Source organism: Heloderma suspectum, chromosome 1, assembly GCF_057233095.1.
Source record: "Heloderma suspectum isolate Gila_16-S chromosome 1, 16-S_ref, whole genome shotgun sequence".
Classification (NCBI taxonomy): Eukaryota; Metazoa; Chordata; class Lepidosauria; order Squamata; family Helodermatidae; genus Heloderma; species Heloderma suspectum.
In genome coordinates, this window is record NC_139458.1 from 146782502 (window position 1) to 146806888 (window position 24387).

The 24387-nt window shown below is 41.8% G+C and overlaps 3 protein-coding genes across 5 annotated transcripts in view; 2 read left to right on the forward strand and 1 right to left on the reverse strand.

Annotated features, from left to right (window-relative positions):
• Nucleotides 1-628, forward strand: part of MAP3K2 (mitogen-activated protein kinase kinase kinase 2) — a 46975-nt gene extending 46347 nt beyond the window's left edge. For both annotated transcript variants that reach the window (XM_084806606.1, XM_084806597.1), the window contains exon 17: nt 1-628. In XM_084806606.1, coding sequence (XP_084662732.1) covers nt 1-226 — 226 coding nt within the window. In that variant the 3' untranslated portion in view covers nt 227-628.
• On the reverse strand, nt 293-22843 carry LOC146358266 (uncharacterized). Its single transcript, XM_084860199.1, has 4 exons — nt 22793-22843; nt 20104-20848; nt 1587-1742; nt 293-985 (listed from the first exon to the last, which is right to left on the reverse strand). The coding sequence occupies exons 1-3, from the start codon at nt 22841-22843 to the stop codon at nt 1732-1734; spliced, it is 807 nt and encodes a 268-aa protein (XP_084716325.1). The 3' UTR covers nt 293-985; nt 1587-1731.
• Nucleotides 20399-24387, forward strand: part of ERCC3 (ERCC excision repair 3, TFIIH core complex helicase subunit) — a 24139-nt gene continuing 20150 nt past the window's right edge. Inside the window, exons 1-2 of one of the 2 annotated variants that reach the window (XM_084806571.1) lie at nt 20399-20482; nt 23856-24061. In XM_084806571.1, coding sequence (XP_084662697.1) covers nt 20464-20482; nt 23856-24061 — 225 coding nt within the window. In that variant the 5' untranslated portion in view covers nt 20399-20463. Of the gene's footprint in view, nt 20483-22736; nt 22895-23855; nt 24062-24387 lie in introns of those variants that run through there. The other variant, XM_084806582.1, reaches the window with a different exon arrangement.

Sequence of the window (24387 nt, forward strand, 5' to 3'; positions counted from 1 at the left end):
GAGTGTTGGCTGTACAGTAGTTGAAATGCTCACTGAGAAACCGCCCTGGGCAGAGTTTGAAGCAATGGCTGCCATCTTTAAAATTGCCACACAGCCAACCAATCCCCAGCTGCCACCTCATGTCTCAGACCACGGTCGGGATTTTCTAAAGCGGATATTTATTGAGGCTAAGTTGCGACCATCTGCAGACGAACTGCTAAGACACACATTTGCACATTATCACTGATGGCCTGCCTCAACCCAGCTCTCACCTACTGCATTTATTTTCTGACTGCACTTTTTTACCACAAAGTTGAGAAAAGACAAGGGAGAATTTATTTCTCTTGATTCTTTATTTCATATAGATTGTTAATGATTTCTCTGCATATTTAGAATGTGGATTTTGTTCCCCATTTAGGAGTATGATCTTTTTGTTTCAGTAATGTACTGATGTGGTTCGCTTAAAGCACTTTAGTACATATTCATTCCTTATTTAAGGGGGTAAAGGCAACGTATTTGGACCATCAGGAGCTGTGTGTACATTTGTTCCCTAGCAGAACTGACTAACTCAGGATGCAGGGAAAATATACATGTCGCTAGCAGATGTAGAAAAAGAAAATGTGTCCAGTTGTTCTTTGTAGTATGTAGATAGATGCCCTGAGAGGTCTTGGTTGTGTTTCAGCTTTCAAATGAGTCTCCTCTGCAGTATTGGAAATAGATTCAGAAGCTGAAAACCCAGACTGCTGAGCAGGTGCAAAAGAAACCATCCAACTAGCACGTCAACTGCAATCAAATAAGTGTATTACTAATTTTAAAAGAATAGGTAGTTCATTGAGGAGTCAAGTAGCTCTGTTGCATGAATGTTTTAGATCGGGAATTGTAGATAAGCAGATTACTGTAGATCCTTACTCCTCTAGAGTTGAAGAGCAGTCTTCCCATACAATGGAACAAGTATGTTTGCTGGATCTGCCAAGATCTCTGAGATTAGAGTTGGCCTGGGAGGGGTCTAACAGACAGAGTGAATAATATTCATTACTTCCTGTTCCATATTCTTTGTACTGTCCCAACTATCCTGCCCATTGCCTAAAATATTTCATGAGCCCCACTCTTCCTTCCTTTTCCACTATCACTACGTTGAAATTTTAGAATATTGCTTCTGTTGAGGCTGAACAGAATTTTGTTTAAGCTGCACAATTGATTTATTAGTCAAATGGCATTTGCATAATTTGTGTAATTTGCATCATGGAGAACATGCAGAATTTGGCTTTTCAGATTGTAGACTACTTGATATGGAGTGTAAAAGATCCCTACTCATTACAATGAAGAGAGGAAAAGTACGCTCAGTAGAAATAGATCTGGAGGCTTCTCTTTATATGTATCCTTACCATATAATTCAGTTCCTGCTGCTGCTGCTGATGGCATGAAGAATGAGGTACTTTTTTGTCACTTGGTAGACTGTTCTTTTCTGAGTACATTTTATACCTTATGTATTAGTAATTAAAAGAATATCAGATTTGAGCTTACTATCCCAATTATGTACATCCACATTTGGATATCTGAATATAATATTCAAAAATAATTGTAAAATGCTTAAATGATTTCTTTACCTTCAGGAAACTGGAAAGGGCCACTGAAGGGAAATAATTCTAGTTTCCACTGTCACAGGGCAATAGAAGGCACTGAAGAATCTTATGCTGCTTTCCAGAATTGGTGTTGCCAAACACTGCTATTAAACATTTCCTAGGGAAATCCTTAAGGGCCTCCTGAATAAAAGCATTAAAGGCAAGCCAAAAACACATTCAGGATTAATATATACTGCATGAACAGTGCACAAACTGTGTCTATATATATGTTCCATTAAGCTAAAAAAAATTGTCCTAGGAAACCTAGACAGCAATGAGATCTGGAACAATTTAAAGCTACATATGTGGCATATGGTTTGTACTTATGTAACGCTCCCAATAGCTTAACTACTGGTTAGAGACAATAATAACTAGGGTTTGCAGTTCTTGATATATGGTTAAGTGCTACTGGTTAAAGCTAGCAGGAGAATTTGTGTGATGGGGAGGCTTAGGGGGAGTATCTAATCATTTAGACGTGGTTAAGGGATAGAGAGTATTGCATATGCACCAGCCTACAGTAGTCAGTGCACTGAAGTTTGAGAATCAAATGTCAGTTGAACAAAATTTGTAATAGGTGACACTAAGGGACTTTTGCAATTTTCTATGGAACATGGAATATGGCATCTAATGTAGAACCTACCAGATTGAGTGGATGTTTAAGGATCATAATTTTTGACCTTTTAAATCAAATCCTTGTGATTGCAGAGGAAATAGTCAGTTTTTGCTAAAAGCATTGTAAAATAGTCTAAATAGGATTCCACTGAGTGACCCATCTTAGCTGTCATCCCTTCCCTGTAGCCAATAGTCTGTCATCTTTAGCACAGATCTGTGCTCTCCTCCTCTTGTACATTTTTTTCCTCATAGACCAAAGCCCTCTTTTCCCAGTCCCTTGTAGCAAATTCCATAAGATTCCAGATTCTGCTAAACCTCCATCAGGCTGTAACTATGCAAATTGTGTAAAACATGCAAATGTGCATCACTTGGTCCAGTAGTAGAATATGGGGGCAAATGAAGATTGAAGTCCCTCTCCCAACTATACCAAGCTATTTATGTATGTTTTACATTTTTGTCAAAGTTCCTTTCTCTGTTCAAGTTTCAGTGTTTTGAAATAGTTAAAATCTAGCAGACAGACAATCATTGCAGCCTGTAAGTGACCTCTGTAGGTAGACCAACTTATTCCAGTGGAGAGATTTGAGGTGCATGTTTAACGAATCTTGCCCTTTCTCCAGAAAACGGTAAGAATGGCAACTAAGACACACTAAGGAGTAAGCCCCATTGAACGTAGTGAAACTTTCTTTTGAGTAAACATGCTGTTGGAATATTTTCTCCAACTTTGTTGTTAAGCCTTAAATCCTTTGTGCATGAGGGTGGGCAAGCATCTTTTAACAGTTGGCAGTCAGATGTCTCTGTCTTAGGTGGCATTCAACAGTGTACACTTTAACATGAATCTGGGAAGATCCTGTTTGAGAGCTCTAGAACATAAAATCAATGGTGCTTGAATAGAATCACTGGCTGCCTGTCCTTGGTCTTTAGCTGTGTAAAGAACAGCATATGTTGGTGCTTTTCTTTTATAATAGGATCTCAAAAATTTGGATGGGTTTGTGTCCCATCACCCCTTGCCTTTAGAAGTGTGAGATGCATGAAAGCCATTTTGAGGTGGGCTGAGAGAGTGAACATTTAAACAAATACCTTGATGTAGGGTTGCAAGACTCAATTCTAAAATTCATTTTTCTGATACGAGGCAGGAACAAATGAATTAAAGGAATTGTTAAAATCTTATACTAGCAGTTTACTTTTAGGAGTCTGGATCTGCCTTAACTTGTTTATCATCCATGGGTCTCCATACAGCCATATCAGTGTTATTACATTAGCATGTGGGGCAGAAAGATGTAGTTATATGAGAGTTAACTCCCCACCACTAGCCTGTTCAGGGTGGGTGGCAGTATGATCTTTATCCAAAATAATAAGTGCTCATGTTAAGACGTCCATGGAGACGGGAGCAAAGTTAGCTGGTGTCTTCTCAGCATTGTCATTGGACAAACTCCTAAGAAGACCACTTGTTTGTGAAACCTGAAGTGGAAGGGAATGTGTAATGTGCAGACCTCTGAAACTCTAAATTTTGATCAGTTAGAAGGGTCCTTAAAATGTTAGTTACTTACAATGTACAGGTACGACAGCACTCACTGATATGTGAAGGGGTAAAAAGTTTATTTAGCAGAATATTAGGAGTTTTGTAGAATGAGAAACATAAGAGTAACCGAGGCAATACCTCTTATGGGTTATTTAGAAAAAAGTATGCAAACTTTCAGAGCTTCAGGCATGCAGAGTTCACATAAAACATAGATGGCGTTTATTTTGTGGCCAGGCTTCTTGGATGTCTGGATGAGTATAATTATTTAGGACAAAACAATTGCCATCCCTAGCAAGCTACATAGATATCAGTTCTGCCTTTCTAGAGTTCTGCGCAGCCTAAATGATACTAAATGTGAAAAATGTATTCTGGGTTTTGGTTATATTGTTTACTTTACTGCATATTAGCCCACAGTTTTTGTTTCTACACAGAACATTTTAGAGTAACACACAATCTCTGTTTTAAGCCTGTGTATAATTGAAGCCTATCTTGCTTCGGTCTCCCATTTCTTTTGTTCTAAAGAACTACAGGCTCAACAGAAGGACTGTCCTCCATAAGGGCTGTCCCATTTATTTTGTGCTCTGAATACGTATGCCTAAATAACACAAAATTCAAAAGTTCATATAATTTTAACAAGGGTATTTCTGTTGCCAAAAGGTACAAAAATGGACTTTAAAGAGAATGTATGTGCAGCATATGAATTTTAAACTCTTCCTGAATTGTTAAATGGAACTATTTGAAGCTTGGCAACATTCAAATTCTATAATCTACTCAGATTGCAGTGCACAGCTTGCTCTTCTAAACTGCAGTGCCATTTTTTCATTGTGGCTGCCAACAACAACAAAAACCATAGCAGAATAAGGTGACTGCTTTTTGTGCCTTTTTACAATACTGCGTTTTGTCTTGACAATGGCAATATTAATGTGCTGCAAAAAGATAAATATCTCTGGGGATTTCCAACCTCTTAACTACAGCCTGTAATGCCATTCAGGTTCTGTAAATGCTATCACAAACCCACACTTATATCAATCCCACTACTACTTCAGTGTTGTAGGTAGGTGTGTTAACACTCATGGTTTGTCCCTAAGCAGCAGATTGGATGAATCAAAGGTACCTGACTCATAATCCCTAGCAATTTTGTATTTAATAAGATCCAAATTTTAGATAAAACCCTGTGCCTCACATTTAACTTGTCAGTGAGGTGGCCAAACCAAAAAGGCATAGTGATTGGCATCAAGTCTGGGTTTACCATTTTGTTTACAGTTAAGACTTTTCCAAATGGGACCGAAAAGTGTGTACATGATTACTTTAGAGTTAGTTCCCTCCCTCTTTGCTTAGAGCCTTTTAAGAAAATATTTACAGTTTTATCTAGAAGTAAAAAAACCTCACTAATCTCTGAGAAAGAAGAGTTGCAAATATCCCACCCCATGCATGGTGCATATTTGGAATCCTAGTGAGTCAATTCATTTTTAATTGTTCCCCATTTTGTTAGGTATGTAGTCTAGTACTCTTGCGTTAAGAATTCCAAGGATACAGGGAGATGCAAAGTCATGAAGCAATAGCCTTGCGTACTACTGCTATGTTGTGGTTGGCTATTTTGGCAGTATTTCAAAATCATGGATACTCTTTATGATTATTAAGGACAATTATGAGAAAATGGTCTGGGAATAGATCATTATCAAAGGATTATTATGAAACTGGAGACACCAAGAGAAAAGGTGGCAAAATGACCATCACAACCAAGATTTTTCTCTTCAAGCATAAACTATCGATCTGGCAATAACAGTGCCTTCATTTATCTTAACCCAGCTGGCTGGCTCGTCTGCCATATCAGTAGACTTTAGACGGCATATTAATTTGTATTTTTCAGCCAATAAGAGACAAACCTAATGTTGCTCAAAATGCATTAGAAACAATTTCTCAAATCACCCAAGTTTCAGAAGCAGCTCTCAAGCAATGCTATACTTATGAAAAGAGGTTCAAGGGCCCTGCTCATATTCTGCTTTGCTGGGTTCCATCTTGAATGCTCAGGAAAACTTTACAAACACACATCTTCACTTCTTGCCTTTTGTGTACAACAAGGGCAGCTTGTGAAGGGAGTGCAAAGGCCACAGGCCTGCTGTGGGTAGAATCTTAGAAGTTGCATCCAAACAGGCCTTTGGCATTCCATATTATGGAGCTTTCCATATGACTCTCTAAATCACAACCCAAATTAAGAATGTGTAAGCTGTCATCTTAGCTGAATTTGGGGTTAAGGGGGAGGAGGAACTGATATGGGGCTGTATCCAATATTAATCTAATTTAAGCCCCATTCATTTCAATAAGTCTGCTCTAAGTAGGACTATCACTGGACACAACCTATGGAATCCAGCCACTGCCTTCAGTTGTGTGCGACCTAGAATAAGAAAGTAAGTATTTGAAAATCAGGGAACTATCTAACTTGACCAATAAAGTTCAAAAAAGAGAGGCCCCCAATCTCATAATGTCTATATAATGAAATCTGAGTCTGCAACATAAGCTTTATTCCCTACATTTCTAAAACATTTTGCTTTTGAGTTTAGATATAGTTTGTTGCATTAGGATACATACATAGAGGAATAAAACTTACTCTTTTTAGTTATACTAGCAACAAAATTCAAACAGATCTGAGTGCCTTTATCTGTATGCCTTAATTTTGTTTGCTTACATATTAATTACAAAAGGGGTCAAGTCATGCAGCACCAACAAAAACAGTCTTTGAAATGTAGAAAGTGTCAAATCTCAAATTTTTAGAGGTCCAGTGTTTTTTAAATTAACTACCAAGTGCTTACAAGATTTTTTTTTCAGAGTTCTGTACAAATATTCATTTTATAAAGCCTGTTTTCTAAAAATCGGGGTACAGTATGTGGGCATAGTCCAGCCAATGTTAAGTTTGTTCAAGTCTCATTTATTTCAAAGGACGTGCTGAACATGTACTTAAATCCCTCCACTGGAAATCAATCGCAGTTAATTTTGATTCGAAAGTGCCCTTTACTCTTAAGCTAAGGGGGAAGTAGGAAATCCTCCACATCGTTGCTCTCTTTAAAATCTCCTTGCTTCTGACTTTTGTACTCTATTCCAGAACACACTGCTTAATGCTACTGCCATGTTCAGGTGAACTGTTAATAGTTGCCTAATTCTTCTGTGATGGTTCTTGTTGTGAAGGAAGGTGTTTGCTTAAAGCATGTGACAGTATTGGTTCTGTATAGGAAAATCGGATGTGGTTTCAAGGAACATATTTCCTTTCTCTTGATGCCATGTAATCACAACAAATGAGGACTAACCTTGTTCCTGCCATTGTCTAGATTTAATGCTGCATTAATGAGTTAGTTGCACTAGCAATCCTCTCCAACTTTGCAGCAATTGTCTTATGACAGCTGCGGATGTTTGAGAAAACTGCTCAGCATTCATAATATAGTTCCTTTTTTCTTTCCTATTTTTAATGTTTGAATTATATCACACCTATGGGGCGGGGGGAAACAGACTTTATGTGCTTTAATGTAAGTCCATGTGGTGATTTTGGATTAACAAAGGTATTACCGCTAGCATACCAGTACTGAATTGCTGGTTAGTTCCTTGGGTGTATTCATAGCATGTATGCATTTGCAAATCACTGAGAACCAAAGCTTTTCTACCCCTGCACACAGCCAAAAGTGATATTTATCTAGCATAGTGACTGTTAATTCATTTTCTAATAATTTGTAAATTTTGTGCTGGATATAAAAACTACCAGTGCTGGCCTAGTCACACATGCAATCCAAGTGGTTGCTTGGGCGGCAATATTTTTAGTAGTGCCAATGAATCAGTGTGTGACCCAAGCATTGCAGCCAGCATCCTCTGTGACATTTCAGTGGTTCCTGGGACCATACAGTGCAACCCTTTTAGGGGCCACAAAAACTGCTGGTTCTAATAACTGCAGGTGCTAGTCAGCATAATTATTGGGCATTGCCTGATTCATGCTCAGTGTTGATGATGTAAAGACTTGGTCTTGTTGAAGTAACAAGAGGAATCTAGTAGCAGAAGGTATAATTATGTCCATGCCTCATTTGGGGGTGGGAGAGTGTTACAGGAGCAAACAAGCTTAAAAGAAAGGTGGACATATGTACAACTGATACAAAATCCAGTTTATGTGGCAACTTAGAGCAAAAGCAGATTGAAATGAAAAATGTTGACACACCTCTATACATTCATCTGAAACCATTTTCCACAACTGAACACCAATGGAAGTGTGTGGGGGATTAAGTTACACTTTTGTTTATGCTTATGTGTTGGTGACTATTGCTGGCCTTTTAACTGCAGTGTTGTATAGTTAACCTCTTCACAGCTACTGAACATACTCCATACACTGAAATGTTTTAGATTGTACTTGCAGGTGAAGCAGGTTCTCCATCAAACTCATCCTTGGCTTCATAACCTTATCATGGCAAATCATTCTCACACAGTCTGTTGGGCTGACCAGAACTGGCTGGCCTTTGGACAAACTATACTGAAAATGTTGATGAAAACTATTAAAGTTTGAGGGTATTTGTCCCACAAGATAGGTGTGCTTGAAATGATGTGGTATTCACCCAGCAGTGATAACATTGTCTTTCAGTGGAGTGATTTAAGTATATGGAAGGAAGGCTGACCAAGTATTAACACTCATACATCTGTAAAAGAGTGTCTGTCATATGATCCTTCATGCGGGCACAAACTCTATTCTGATGCTTATAAATGCAGGAAGAAATGTCGGAGACTACCTCCAGTATGAATTTCAAATAGAGCAGCTGGATCATCTATAAAGATTCTTACGTGCAAAAAACCTGTCCAAGCAAGTTTGGCCACTACAATACTAAGATGATCGAACCTTCAACAGTGAAATTAGGACAAAAATTGTTTTCAGCATCTCCTTCTGACAAAGATGCTCTCCATGTCACAACAAACCAAGTTACTAAGTGAGGAGATAAGTATTTGTACAGATTTGTCAAGCTGTACAATGAAATGTCAATGACTCAGTACATTGTGCTATTCATTGTACATGAGAATGGTAGCTGCAGGCAAATGGAAATCTCAGCATCTTTCCACAGCCTAACTGTTCAGCTCCAATCCATTTTATGGCAGATTTGTGAGTTCTACACACTAAATCTGAAAGAGTAGGGCTGAAACATTTGAAAACAAGCTCATTCCTATGGTAAGGCACCTGTTCCTGATGATACACTTAATGTCAGGTGTAAGTGCAAGATGGCAGTGAGGGGATGCTCATATAGTACAGGAATTTGCTCATGTTGTAAATATGGCTTAACAAACATGCATAACATTATGTGGTGATTGCCATGGTAAGGGGTATGAGAAGACATTGGGTTAGATCCTGAAGTGCTTTGTGTGAACAAAAAGACACTTCCATTTAAACAGTTGTGGGTTGGGGAGAGCATGATTTCTGCTGCCTCCTTCCCCCATTAGCAGTCCACCATACCATGCCCTACCCTATTCCTGAGGATCCCCTGAGCATCCGGAACAGTTTTTCAGGGGACCCTGAGGGCTGCAGCACAGAAGAGGGAGCAGGGAAGCCTTGCTTCATGAGTGGAACACCACTTGCAGTTCTCTGGATCAATCCTACTGTTGGCTAATCTGACACAATTATGTCATCAACGAAACTTAGGGCAGGTTGTGTGGTGGCTTAATAGAAGTAAAGAACATCCACATTCTATCACACAATTCTTAGTCATTTTTAATTATGCAGGGTGAATTTTAGAGATTACATAGCAGTACTTTAAAGAAAGTATATTTCATTTCATACTTGGGAGCAAAGGGGAAAATTTGATGACCATGCATTTCACTAGATTTCAGTGGATTTTGGATAGATTGTACATATCTTCACCTTCCACTAAGTCCTTCTGTACTTTTTTTTTCTGGGTATAAACTACCAAACATTATACTGTTCCATTCTGCAGTTTTTAAGTTTGCAACTGAAGGAAAGGAGGTGACTAAGAGGTAAGCCTTGGAAGGAGCAATCTTACCAAAATCGACAGTCGCCTCCAACCTCGGGGGCGACCGCCTATCCAGTGCAGGGCGGGAGGAGCGGTGAGGAGCCGATCTCCTCCTTGCTCCCCTAGCCCTGCTTTTGCAGCTAGACAGCCGATTTCGGCTGTTTAGCTGCGGGACCTCTGAGCGTGGGACTTCCCTGCCCCGGCCTACCTCCAGGAACACCTCGTTTTTGCCGCTCTGTGCTGCTTTTTTACGAGCGCGGAGCCAATCCATGCTGCCCATGAGGCGGCGTGGGAGGGGGTCGGCTCTCCGGGAACCAACCTATCCTATGATCATCTTAGCTGCTGACTAGCAGCCATAGGATTGCGCTCTAAGTCAGTATAATGGGCCAAAGTATTCCTTGTGCCATAATGATCTAGAGCATTGCACAGCTTGCTGGAGAAGGAATCCATCTCATTCCAAATAATTCAGAGCCATATTTCTCCCTTGCATATCTTCATTCAACAGAAGTCAAAGATGTACATCTAAGTAAGCAAAACTAGTATTTCTAAGCTATTGACACTCTTAGCAGCAAAAGCATTTTCTTGACTTATCTTGTATGTGCTAACTCTTCATATCTCAAACAAGAGTGTACTTAACAAAACTATATTACTGTATTGCTTTTTTAATGGACTTGCCTTTTGACCTTTTCCCCTCTTAATAACCAAGAAGCAAACAAAAAGAGGCAACTGAAATTGTCCATTGTCATTTGATGGTAAAGGATTGACTCACCAGCTTTTCAGGAAGGGAGAGTGTTATTGTGGGTTACCAGTGTCCTCTGGGGAAGACACTTAGAATCTCTTCAAACTGACTTGGTTCTTTTCTGTAATTAGGATTAGTCTCCCAAATCCTGAGCATATTCACAAACTGCTTTGATGTCAGTGGTGGACTATTTATAAGTACGTTTGTTTAGGATGATCCCATTTTGATGTTTATACACACCCACCCACCAGGCACATAATCATGAATTATAAGAAAAGGATTGTGCTTTCTTTTCGGAACAGGGTCTAAACTCTCTAAATCTCAAGTTGCTTGCTTTTTTTTGCTAATATCAGCAGTTTAAAACTTGATACTGTTCATCCAAACGTGGGAACAGATTATTGTAACCCAAATGCATTCAGCCTGTCATCTCATACCTCAAGCAAATATCACTGTAGCTATGGGGAAGAGGTGTTGGTTGAAGTCAACAGCAGACTTTTACTTTTCCAAAAGCTATAAATAATGTATAAATCTTATCCTTTTGATCTAAAGTACGTTTTTATGCAGCTGTCAAATTCTGTATTTAATCCCTTGGTTTCTCTCTGTAAATGTTTTTACTCTCTGTTTGAATGCTGGGCACAGTTTGTAATGTATGTACACAACGGTGGTTTTTTTTCTATCGATGTTGACTCTTTTGCACATTTTTTGAAAAAAGTTTAATTTGTACACTGATTTAATACTCTGACCAAATGTTATGGAGTGTATGTGAATTATGTATGTGTGCAATGTACTACTGTCTTGAATGTATGAGGATTTTTTAATTCAGTGTAAATGCGTCTCAGCTTCTGGCTTTATCTTGGTTGAGGAACTCAGGACTTTAACTTTGCTTACTAGTTCCCAATAATAGCCCTAATCCAGCAACTTGGTTGCACCTGCAGGAGCTTTGACACACATGAAATTCTGTGTGAACAGGAATTTCCAGTTCACTTCATACTATTGGGGCACTGGCCAATTGACCAGTAAAATATTGTCCATTCACTGCCATATAATTTCATTATTTCAAAACAGAAGTTAACTAATTTGGTTCTTTTCTGTAGTTGGGGTCAGTCGCACTTCCACAGTTCTAAATACTAACCATTCTTTGACTGGATGACTGACCAAATGCCAAACCCTTTCACATTGGTCTGAAGAGTGTGTATGCAGAGCTTTCCATAAGTATGGAGTGAAGAGGGAAGCCACTGCCTGTGTGGGGCTTCATATATTCAGAGTCTCTGTGGATTTTGGATTGTGGCAAATATGTCTAAGAACTTTCCACATATATAGGGTATATAAAAATGCCTTCTATGTACTGTGTTCACTCTGTCCCACAGACTTATTCCAGTTTCATTTCTACATTTTTAAACAATTGTTTTTTTTAAGGGTACTGCATTTAGTTAAATATATAAAAGCTTTGAGAGATAATTTACTAGATAAATATATTTTCAGCTGGCTGATGTTCAGAAAATATTTTTTTAATTTTTGTTTTTAACCATTCAAAATGTATTTGTATTTCCAAAATTGGATATGAACTGTATATTAAAACACTCTGGCTGGACAATGGTATGGTTTGTCTTGTAAGGACTGTCTTTAAAAAAAAAAAAAGCTAAAAGTTGTTTCTGTGATACAGAGAATATACTGTTCTGAAAAGCTGAAGGCAATCTTTGAATTTATAGCTGCTTGATAAAATTGAGACACATAACCAGTCTTAGAAAAGTCAGATGTTTTTATTGCCTGTCCTTTTTTGTTACGTTGAATGTAATGTCTCCCTCTTGATCTTAACTGTTTCCTTGTTTTCTGGTACTGGGAAAATTTAAAGCATGTTGAAGGTACTACCAAATACCAATTAATGCTTAAATTTTAAATTGATAACCTAGTTTGTGGCTTGAACGAATCTTTGTATAATGCTTAAGACGTACCAACTGAAAATTCATGTTGGGTAAATAGCGCACTGGTGGATATCAAAAACCAACAGTTAGGAAAAGTGGTGGTATTGGTTTTTTAAAAGAGCATACTAATGGCCTAGTATGGTGTGGTTTGTTCCATTGTTCATGCACATTTTGACCTTGTTATAGTCTCAAAAGTGTGCTTGTACAAAATGTATAAAAACATTTTGATTTTTAAAAATCTGTATTTATCTGTTATTTTCTTGCTGGTAAATGGCTTTTATTTTATTTGGTTTTTTTTTTAATCAAATATAAAAGAAGCCATGTTCATATTATATTCTGTGTTTGACCAAATGACTTTGTTTTATGAAATGTGTATATTGCTGGTACACATCTTGGTTTAGGATGATTGTGCATGAGGACCTGCAAGAATTAATACAATGAAAGATTGTTTTTTTTCTTCCAAGTTAATTCATTCTGGAAAGGTTATGGTACAAAGGTTTACTGAATGTAACCTTATGAGCTTATGGAATGACTATAGATAATGGCACTTTTAAGTGTTAATAAAACAAATATTTATTTCCAGTTTCTATTCTTCTGTTCCAAAAATGATCGTAATGGTTAATACTTAGCACTTTATTTAATGCTTCAGTTTACCGATAGTGCTTCGTGTACATTATTTCAAGAATTCTTACAGCAATGCCTCAGGGTAGGTTAGATGCAGATGCAAGAGCTACATATCAGAATAGCTTGTGGTGAGCTTTGAACCAAGGACTCAAAAGTGAAATCATACTTGCAACATTGAGGCATGATACGTGGGCAAGGGAGAGAAACAAGGCAGCAGCATCTATTTTGACTGGAGGTTATCCTTCATCCAGAATATATTTTGGAAGAACCATGTAGATACAGCTAAAACTAATGAGACTTGTAGCGTTCTGAAAACTGACAATTTATCAACTGCACAAGGTGTTCTCCTCAGCAGAGATTATATGTATATGCACTCATATACACAGTCATAAAATGCAAGAAATAGAATCTGTAACACTATGCCAGCACTGGACAACGTGTGGCACTACAGCTGTTTTGGCCTACAACTCCCATCATCCCTCACTACTGGCTATGATGCCTAGGGCTGATGGAAGTTGTAGGCCAAAAATCTGGAAAACCACAAATTGCCCACCCTTGCTCTCTGCAAAGCTTAGGGGTTGGATCCAGCTTTTGTGCGAGCAGAAGCTTCGTTCACACAATGGGACTTATACTTCTGCAATGGAACTTCCCTGTCCTTTCCTTCCCTGCAGCCCTCCGTGTGTGCCCCAAATCTGCTCCATAGGGTCCCTAACCCTCTGAAGCAGATTTGGGGGGCTGCAGGGGGGGAAGGGGAAATTGTTCTGCCAGTGATACAACCCAAATATATACAAGATAAGTCCACTGGCCATTCACAGCAGCAGTAGCTGACTGAGGACAGAATCCAGTCTCTCCCTATTTTCTTAATATGTTGTTGTTGTTGTTCAGTCGTTCAGTCGTGTCTGACTCTTCGTGACCCCATGGACCATAGCACGCCAGGCCTTCCTGTCCTGCGCTCTCTCCCGGAGCGTGCTCAAGTTCATATTCATTGCATCCGTGATGCTATCTAGCCATCTCATCCTCTGCCGTCCCCTTCTCCTTTTGCCTTCAGTCTTTCCCAGCATCAGGGTCTTTTCCAGGGAGTTTTCTCTTCGCATTAGGTGGCCAAAATATTGGAGCTTCAGCTTCAGTATCTGTCCTTCCAATGAGCAGTCAGGGTTGATTTCCTTTAGGATGGACTGATTTGACCTCCTTGCAGTCCAGGGGACTCGTAAGAGTCTTCTCCAGCACCACAGTTCGAAAGCATCAATTCTTCGGCGCTCAGCCTTCCTTATAGTCCAGCTCTCACAGCCATACATTACTACTGGGAAAACCATAGCTTTGATTAGACGGACCTTTGTCGGCAAGGTGATGTCTCTGCTTCTTACTATGCTGTCTAGGTTTGCCATAGCTTTCCTCCCAAGGAGCAAGCGTCTTTTAATTTCATGGCTACAGTCACCGTCTGCGGTGATCTTGGAGCCCAAGAAAGTAAAATCTGTCACTGCTTCCATTTCTTCCCCTTCTATATGCCAGGAAGTGATAGGGCCAGATGCCATGATCTGAGTTTTTTTAATGTTGAGTTTCAAACCAGCTTTTGCACTCTCCTCTTTCACCCTCAACAAGAGGCTCTTGAGATCCTCTTCGCTTTCTGCCATTAGGGTGGTATCGTCTGCATATCGGAGGTTGTTGATAATTCTCCCGGCAATCTTAATTCCGATCTCTGATTCATCCAACCCAGCATTTCTCATGATGTACTCTGCATATAAGTTAAATAAGCAGGGTGACAATATGCAGCCTTGTCGTACTCCTTTCCCAATTTTGAACCAATCGGTTGTTCCATCTCTGGTTCTTACTGTTGCTTCTTGACCCTTGTACAGGTTTCTCAGGAGACAGGTAAGGTGGTCTGGTACTCCCATCACTTTAAGAATTTGCCACAGTTTGTTGTGATCTACACAATCAAAGGCTTTAGCGTAGTCAATGAAGCAGAAATAGACGTTTTTCTGGAATTCTCTTGCTTTCTCCATGATGCAGCGAATGTTGGCGATTTGATCTCTAGTTCCTCTACCTCTTCGAAACCCAGCTTGTACTTCCGGTAGTTCTCGGTTCGCATACTGCTGAAGCCTAGCTTGTAGGATTTTGAGCATCACCTTGCTGGCATGTGAAATGAGCGCAATTGTGCGGTAGTTTGAACACTCTTTGGCGTTGCCCTTCTTTGGAATTGGAATGTAAACTGACCTTTTCCAGTCTTGTGGCCACTGTTGAGTGTTCCAGATTTGTTGGCATATTGAATGCAGCACTTTAACAGCATCAGCTTTTAAATGTCAGATCTTGTCTTAATTGACGGGGAAAACAGCTATATTGAAGATTACATAATTAAGCTGTCCTACTTGTTTTTCTGCAGCAACAAAATTTCTCAATCCCCCCCCCTTTAGATGTGGAGTCCCTACCCATCAGTATCCATTGAGGGGGCAGCCCCCCATGGATATGCCTTGTAGTGTTCCTCTTACTGTTAAACATATCTTGCTGCAAAGTCCATGATTTACAACTGTGCAGTAGGCCTTTCCTACACACCCAGTTTCCAGCTCTAAACTTGGCCTCTTTTCTGCATGACTACATTGATCTACAGACTTTATCTGGGTTTCTGGGCTGTCTTGGACAGCTGTCCTCCTTTTAAGACAGTTTGGATTACTGGGTACACGTTTCTGACTAAAGGATTCTGCATTTGCAACCAACCTCTTTGTGGTACAGTATAGCCTAGCTGATACTGTGCTGTAAGCTTCATTATATCTACCTACCTAGGTGTCCTTATTCTACACCCTTGAAGTTGGGCAGCTGTGTGAAAGAGCCCTTCAGCCCTGTGTGGTTGTAGAGGGGTGGGGTTTAAAGGCTCTCTGTGTATTGAAGAAGCAGCTTGGCCCTTCCTGAAATTAAATCCAGCCTGCAAGGAGAGGGATAATGCCATCCATCTCCATAATAGGCAGAGGAGAATCAGAAGATACAGGACCTCTTCCTTCTTTCCTTGGCATCATCTCAGCAATCCCTTCTTTTACTCAGATGCTGTTTGGCTGAAGCTCAGGTGGGCTTCAGTCTAGCTCCTAGGGAGGAGAAGCAGCAACCCCCCCCCCCAATACACATACACACTGCCATTAACACTCCAGCCAGCTACACAGTACCCTAGGCTGGTCAATTTTTTTGGCAGCTGAGGCAGAAAACTCCAGAGGTGCCTCCCTGGCAGTAAAGATACAAGGTTGTATCCAATGCGAGTCTAACTTAAGTTCCACTCATTTCAACAAGTCTGCTCTCAAGTAGGACTAACACTGCATACCACCCAGAATAATTCATGGTGTAATCCTATGCCTATTTAGACAGAAAAAAGTCCTACAACCTGAGCATGCTAGGAGTTAAAGTTTTTTTTTTTCCTGTCTAAATAGGCATAGGATTGCGGGACCGTGTAAAAGCTAGAACAGAATAAGCTGGAACGACCCAATTTATTTTAAAAAGACCCATGCCAAACACTATAGCATGTGTTAGAGATACCTGAGAACAATATTTTAGGATGGAAACCCTTGAAAAATTAACCTCTTAATGCCCAGAACACAGAACGGAGTGGCATGGAACAGTCACTACCCAATGAGCCAAATGAACCAAATTCACCAGTCACGCATGATTGTATGGGAGACATGCAATAAGCCACAAAACATCCACAGAAACCACATTTGGATAACCATTCCAGACAACAGTCAACATTCTCAAAAAACAGCCCAGACAACCAACTTCCAAGTGAGCCAAATCAACGAAATTCACCGGTCATATATACGTACATGGAATGGATGCAATAAGCCACAAAATGTCCACAGAAACTACTTTCATATTTTATAATATGGCCTGGAATGGGAACTTCCAAGTGAGAAATCAACCAAAACCTCTTGTCACGTGTAACAACATGGGTAACAAATTTCAATATGTTGATGGATGCAATAAGCCACCAAATGTCCACAGAAACCATGTTCCAGTATCCATTCCAGGCAATAGTCCATATTCTGGAAAATGGCCCAGAAGGGCAACTTCAAAATAAGCCAAACCAACCAAATTCACCTGTCACACACAACTGGATGGGAGTGATGCAATGAGCCACAAAACCTCCACAAAAAACAATGTTCCAATAACCAGACTTACAGTATAGTTTGTTACTTTTGCGGGGGATTTGTGCAAATGTGCACTTGCACACCTGTGCATGCATGTAAGTGCACTAATGTGCCTTTGTAAATGAATGAAATTCTTGTAGGAGAGATCCAATTCCATGAATGACTGGATAACAAAACAAAGGATAATTGACAATCTGGGAAACACAGATGGAGTGGATTTAAGAAAATTCATACATACCTACCCATGCCTCCCATTTATATTGCCAAAAAGGCATGCAATGTAAATTGCAGGCATAGGGAAAAGGGTTAAGGTCCCCCACCCACCAGTCTAGTGTCCTGATCCATATGAGGTCCCATGAGCTTACTTTTGAGTAAAAAAGAAAGAAACCCCAGCTACATGTTCACAGTAATATGTTTGACCTTCAGATAATTTGGGAGGGATGGAATGCACAAATGTGGGGAGCAGAAGGCTCAGGACTTCACACCAACTTTCTGAAAGCAGAAATGCAGTACAAAGGCCCCAATCCTTGGCCTTACCTTCTGTGTAGCGGGGAAAGGACAAGCAGGGACTATATTCACATGTTATACTGAAAATGCATTCACACTGTATGTATGCCCATTTCATTTCACTTCATGTACCCACACTTTTCCTTGGTCAGCAAAAATGCCCCATGTTTTCCTGGTTCTATATTGCTTTATGAAGCAACTAGTGTTACTGCTAGAAGAGGTTTCCCTTTTACTGTTTAACCCATCCTGCCAGCTACTGATAAAACTAACAAACAGGCCTGGTTCAACTCACAGCATTCCCCTAGGGTGCCTACATTAAGCACCCCCCCCCCTGCATCTTTACTGGGGGTTTCTGCTTTTGGTTTCTTTGCAGGATTAGGATGGGCTCCTTTACATGGCAGACATGTGGTTTGAATCGAGGGAGCGCCTCCCTCCCTGGCATGTGTGCAAAGGAATGGGGTATGTGTGTTTTCCTCCTTTAACTTGTGCACAGTTAAGGGAGGAAAACACCTCACAGCACACAGGAAAGCTATGACTTACTTCTGAGTAGACGTAAGATTGTGCTGTGTCTGCAGCCCTCAGCACAGTTACTTGTGAGTAAGCTCCACTGAACTTAATTGGGTGCGCTAAATCAACAGAGGGCATTGATTCTGAGCTTGGTGGGGTGGGGGATCAGATCTGTTTCCCTTCAATGCAGGGAGGCATTTTACCCTCTTCTCCCTCCGATCAGCCTGCAGTCGAGAATTGTGCTCAAGCATTTACATGGCAGACACATGGTTTGAATCGAGGAACGTCCTTCCTTGGCAAGTTCATAGTGCTATGCCAGGATTACACACTGCCAATATGCCACCATTGACTTTTATTATTAGCTTATCTCCGATCTTTTTGAAAGTGGGATAAGAGGGGAAATGTACGGGAGATGTCCTGGAGGTTGGCAACATCATATAAAGGACCCGCAAACTTCCATGACTGACCAATCATGAGCGTGCAATAAATCGCTCAGGTAGAAACACCCCTAGCCATACAGTAAGGCTCAAAAGCGTCATAAAGCAATACAGGACCAGGACAACATAGGGCATCTTTGCTGGTCCAAGGCTCTCCATCCTCCTCGTATAGATTTGGGCCTGAAAGACCTAGGAGAAGTGTGAATGCATGGAGGGTAAGTAATTCATGACGTACAACATCATCACTGATCACGGGGAACATCAGTTAAGGCACCAGACTTAGCTTCCAGTTTCCTGGATTTGTGGACCTTGAGCAAACATGAGAGAGCTTAAATTCTGGTCTTAAACCAGCAGGCTTTTAAAAATCACTGAATACAAAGTACGCTGGTTTAACAATAGACAAATTTAATTTGATGATGTCAAATGTTACTTAGTAGAGCTAAAAGTTAAAGACACACATTGGTAATTTTTGAGGTGGATTTGATTGTTATATGACTGTAATATACATTAAAGTATGCCTATGTGCACCAGTTGCTGGGGAACATGGGCGGGAGGGTGCTGTTGCACTTGTGTCCTGTTTGTGGGTTCCCAGTCAACAGCTGGCTAGCCACTGTGTAAACAGAATGCTGGATTAGATGGACCCTTGGTCTGATCCAGCAAGGCTCTTCTTATATTCTTAAAGATGGCTTTTAATTCTAATATTGATTGGTAGTGTTTGTTTATGTCTTATTGTATCACTCCCATCTCGTCACTTTGTGATTGGTGGGTTTGGTTGATTTGCCTCACTTGCACATTTCCATTCCAGGCCATTTTACAAAATACAGACTGTTGCTTGAAACAGGTACTGGACCATGATTTTATGGCATTTTTGTAGCTTATTATATCACTCCCATGCAGTTATGTCTGGCTAATAAATTTCCTTGATTTGGCTCACTTGGAAATTGTAGTTCGGGGCCGTTTTCCAGAATACGGACTATTGCCCAGAACGAGTATCCAAACATGGTTTCTGTGAACGTTTTGTGGTTTATTGCATGTCTCTTATGTAGTTATGTGTGACTGGAGAATTTGAGTTGGCTCACATGGAAGTTGCCGTTCTGGGCCGTTTTTCGAGAATGTGGACTATTGCCCAGAACCAGTATCTGAACGTGGTTCCTGTGGAAATGTTGTGGCTTATTGCATCCCTCCCATACAGACACGTGTGACTGGTGAATTTGGTTGATTTGGCTAATTTGGAAGTGGCTGTTCCGGGCCGTTCCATTCTGTTCCGCTTGTGTCCCGGGCATTAAGAGGTTAATAATACAATTTTTCAAGGGGTCCTGCCCTAAAATACTGTTCTCGGGCGTCTCTAACACGTGCCACAACGTTTGGCAGGCCTGTTTTTCAATAAAGGGTCCGTGTCTGCCTGTTCCGTTCCGGCTTTCACACGGTCCCGAGGATCGCGCCCTTAGGCTGCAAGCCTAGACGCGGGTACCGTGCCTGGGAGCCAGCCCCGCTGAAATCAACTGGGGACTTACTCGAGGGTAGACATACCTAGGATGGCGCGGTGACTCAGAATGTGCCGCACTGTCACGGCGCCCCGAAAGCCGCCGCGGCTCCGCCTACGGGTGGGCCCCGCCGCGCCAGCTGAGCGCGCTCCCGCCCTCGGCAAGCGGGAACAGCCCCCGGCGGAGGGGCGGGAGTGCTCGGCCCGCCGCGGCGCCGCGCCAAGCTCCAGCCGCACGCGGCCTTTCCCCAGCGCGTCGTCCCGCGCCTTCCGTGTTTGCATTCGCGGAGCCGAGCCGTGTGACGGAGGCGGGGAAACCGGATCAGCTCGCTCTCTTGCTCCGGAAGCGCCGGCGCGGGGGGCGAAGCCGCAGGAGCCGTGCGCGGCTCGGCTGAGGCCGCTTCGAAATGGGCAAGAAGGAGCGAGGTGAGCGGCGGCGCCGGCTTGCGGGCAGCGGCCGCCCTGTTTCTTTTCCCCTGTACAGGGGGTGGGGTGGGGTGGGGTGGGGCGGGGCTTCGAGCGGCCTTCTCTGCCGACGAGGGAGCTCACCCTGCCCCGGCGCGGGGGCCCCGCTGCCTTCCAGCCTGGCGGTGGCGTCTTCCCAGATTTGGAGCCGCTGGGTTTCGCTGGCCGCCCTTCTCGAAACTCGTGCTTGCTTTCGTGGCGGGGGGCGTGATTCGAACCCCGGCGTCTCTTTTGTGCTGCAGGGACCCCTAGTATCTGTGAAGGGATAGGAGAAGCGGGGGGTGGGGGCGCGGAGGGAATGCCTGTCAGCACCTGCAAGGTCCATTCCTAGCAACAACGACCAGCATCTGCTGTTAGGACGAAGGGCTAATACAGCAGTTCCCTAAAATCTGGTGCCTGCCTTCCCGATGTGTTGGACCACATCTCCCATCATTTCCAGCCAGCGTGGCCATGATGGGAGTTGCAGTCCAGCACATTTGGAGTGCACCAGGTTGGGGGAAGCTGGGCTACCACGGTAGGGAGCTGTCCCCTCTGGGCAAGCCGGCCTGTTTTATTGTCTTGTGTTTAGAAATTAAGCAGGCAGTAGTTTGGGTTGTGTGTGTGTTTTATTTTTATTCCTTTTATACGTATCGCAGATCTTCATCTTTTTTATTTAACCGTAAACTAATAAATGCAGGATCAATACTTAGCTGTAGAAGAATGAGAAATAGATTAGATGAGTTTGGGTTGTGTGTTGAGGCCCTGTATTTGAAAGCATACTTTGATCCATAAGGGCTCAATCCTATGCACGTTTAGACAGAAAGAAGTCATACAACTCCCAGCATCCCTCTAGCCAGCCACGCTGGCTGGGGCATGCTGGGAATTTTAGAACTTTCTTCTGTCTAAACATTCATAGGATTTTGCCCTATGCCTCCTAAATAATCTCCTTCCTCCTTTCTAAAAAAAAAAAGAACCTTCCTTCCGCAGATCTCCCATGCACATAAAGGTTTGGTGCCCAAATCGGGGTGGAAACGGGGGTAGATTGAAATGGTTTAACACATGCTCTTTCCCCAGGAAGGCCCTGGTTCTACCCTTAGCACCTCTGCTTAAAAAGTTATTGAGGAGGATAGGAGGCTGCTTGAAATTCCAGCAAGTTGCTGCAACATCTTAAGAGCTAGGAAGCAAATGCCACCCAGTAATGGCTGACTTTGAATGTCTCAGCTTTAGTCCCTCAACAGTACAGCAGTTGAGGAGCGTGGAGAGTATAGGAGAGTTGCGTATGCTCCCTTTTAAAGCTGGTAAAATATTTGAGGGGCGATTGCTGGACATTTGCTGGATTGGAATCTTGGCCCTTCAGTGGTCCCATTGAGTCTGATGTCCCTCCTTTATAGAGGGCCAGCATCTCTGTTTATCCTAGTCCTCCTCTCCCTGCCCCATGGATTCTTCCCTTATGTAATACTTCCACCCTCATGACTGTGTGCCAGTGGGGAAAAAACAATCCAGATATACCACCCTTGCGAAATGTTTAAAAAATGTCGTGTAGCAGCAACTTTGAATAAAAGTTAGTCTGTGGGAATTGTAAGTAGATACATTGTATGCATTTAATGGGGGAGTCTCTTACCCATTTGTGAGACTAATCAATGTTAATGTGCAGGCATAGTCTACTCCCCATTTAAAGCAGTGTGAGGAGAAATGTGCACGTAGTTGAGAAGTGATGTCTCTCTTTTTGGGTCTCTGACATGTTGTGGGTTTCTTACATGGAAATAGTTTGCACGTGGAAAATAACAGCATGAAAAGCACTAGACCAGGGGTAGGTGACATGGTGCCCTCCAGGTGTTTTAGACTACAGCTCCCACAAATCCCAGCCAGGAAGGCCAGTGGTCAGGGATTATTGGAGTTATAGTCCAAAACATCTGGAGGGCACCAGGTTGCCTGCCCCCTGTAGGCAGTCATGATTAACATGCAAATTATGACATGGAAAATGTTTTCTGTGTAGGGAGTTTAATTTTGACTTAATTGAAGGGAAAACTGATGGTATCCTATTTGTTTACTCTGACTATTTCCTAGGAAGTACACTTCACACACAACCCACAAGGGTGCACATCCCACAGTTCACGTGTGGCCCTCAGCCACTTCCAGTGCAGCCTGCGAAGCTAGCAACATCCCATCCACTTTTTCTTGCATCCCAGTTGGTCCACCCACCAACTTCTTCCCTAGGTCCTGTGTTCTCTCTCAGCAGGGGAAAGGTCTTTTCTCCAATCAGCAGCTGATCAGAGGCGATGAGAACTTTACCCTGCTGAGCACTGAAAAAGGCTGACTACTGACATCTTCTGCAGGAGCCATTTTGTGGTGATGCCTGCAGCAGTTTCTCAAATGTGTCCATGGGTCCAAAAGGTGGAGTCCCCTGCCTTACTGGCTTTCAACAATAATACATGTGAAACACGTATGAAAATAACTCACGTTGTGGCCAAAATCACTATAGATGCGGTACATTTGCAGTTATTTTCTACTAGCAATATTTATTTATTATTTATTTCATTTCTATCCTGCCCAATAGCCAAAGCTCTCTGGGAGGTTCACAAAAATTAAAATCACAAAGTGCAGCATAAAACAATATAAAATATGGAAACTTAAAACCAAAATATAACAGTACAACCAGAATAAAACCTAGCAGCAATGCAGAGTTTTAAAACAGATTAAAAACATCAAAGCTAAAAGACTAGGAGCTAAAATACTGGGAGAATAAAAAGGTCTTTGCCTGGTACTGGAAGAAGTACAATGTAGATGTCAGGCAAACCTCTCTAGAGACCTCATTTGATGTGAGTGGGGGGGGGGGCTCTCCTTTGTGTATGTGACTTCTGCTTGCTTCTGAGCCTTGCCCTGCTTGTGAGTAGACATGCTGGTCATGCTTACTTCTGACTAAATAGCAAAGGCTTGGTATTTGGGATGCTGTTTGAAAGTGCTGATGAGTGATTCAGTCCTGCTTACTTATAAGTAGAAAATGCTTCCCCACCCAGCTAGTGGCGGTAGAGAAACTTCATACCCTCTCGTGGTAGGCTGTGTGTGCGCACGCATGTGCATGTGTGGCCCCACTCTCTCCCACCCCGCCAACGGGTGCTGGATATGGCCCTCAGGGCCAAAAAGATCATGCACCCCTGAACTATGGAAACCACGATCCTTGAAAACACAGGAAAGTGTTGAGATTCACTTCTGGGTTTTGGAAGATTCTTCAGGATGAGGAAAGGCTTCCATTTGTGTGTCATTATGGACATCTTGTGCCTTTGATTTGTTCATTGGGTAAACAGTTTCTGAGGTTTTGTGTGTGTGTTTTAATTGCCTATGCCTTGGTTTTCAGATAAGAAGAAATCTAAGAAACGGCACTATGAGGAGGAGGAGGAAGAAGAATATGATATCCCAGGCAGAGAGTCCCAAGAAGCAGTTCCCTCAGCAGCAGGAAAGCAAGTGGAAGATTCCGGGACAAAAGTCGATGAATATGGAGCAAAAGACTACAGGAACCAGATGTTGCTCAAGGACGATCATTCCTCACGCCCATTGTGGGTGGTACGTCCCATTAAACACATAGCTTTTCAGAAAGTTTCACTCATGTTCTGACAAAGGAAATGTTTGAGGGTATTTGGCTATACTGAGTGGTTTTACCTTAAAACATGTTACTATAAGATGCCACGTTTTGCAGATGGTTATGTTTTACGTTACGATACAAATCGCATGGGGAACCTGAGTGCAGCTTCTGTTACAGATGAAGCCTGGATTTTCTTAAAAGAATTTCAAGAAATGTTGACAAGTTTGATCCAATAAAACTCTTAAAAACGCTAAACTTTGTTGTTCGCTTTCACGGTGGCTAATGTAGCAGTAGCATTCTCTGTCTT

Coding starts and splice junctions, on each gene's coding strand:
- LOC146358266 (XM_084860199.1), bottom strand. CDS start 22,843: ATGGCTCCTGCAGAAGATGTCAGTAGTCAGCCTTTTTCAGTGCTCAGC. Junction 20,849..22,792: donor CTTTTTCAGTGCTCAGCAGG/GTAAAGTTCTCA, acceptor CGTTGTTGCTAG/GAATGGACCTTGCAGGTGCT.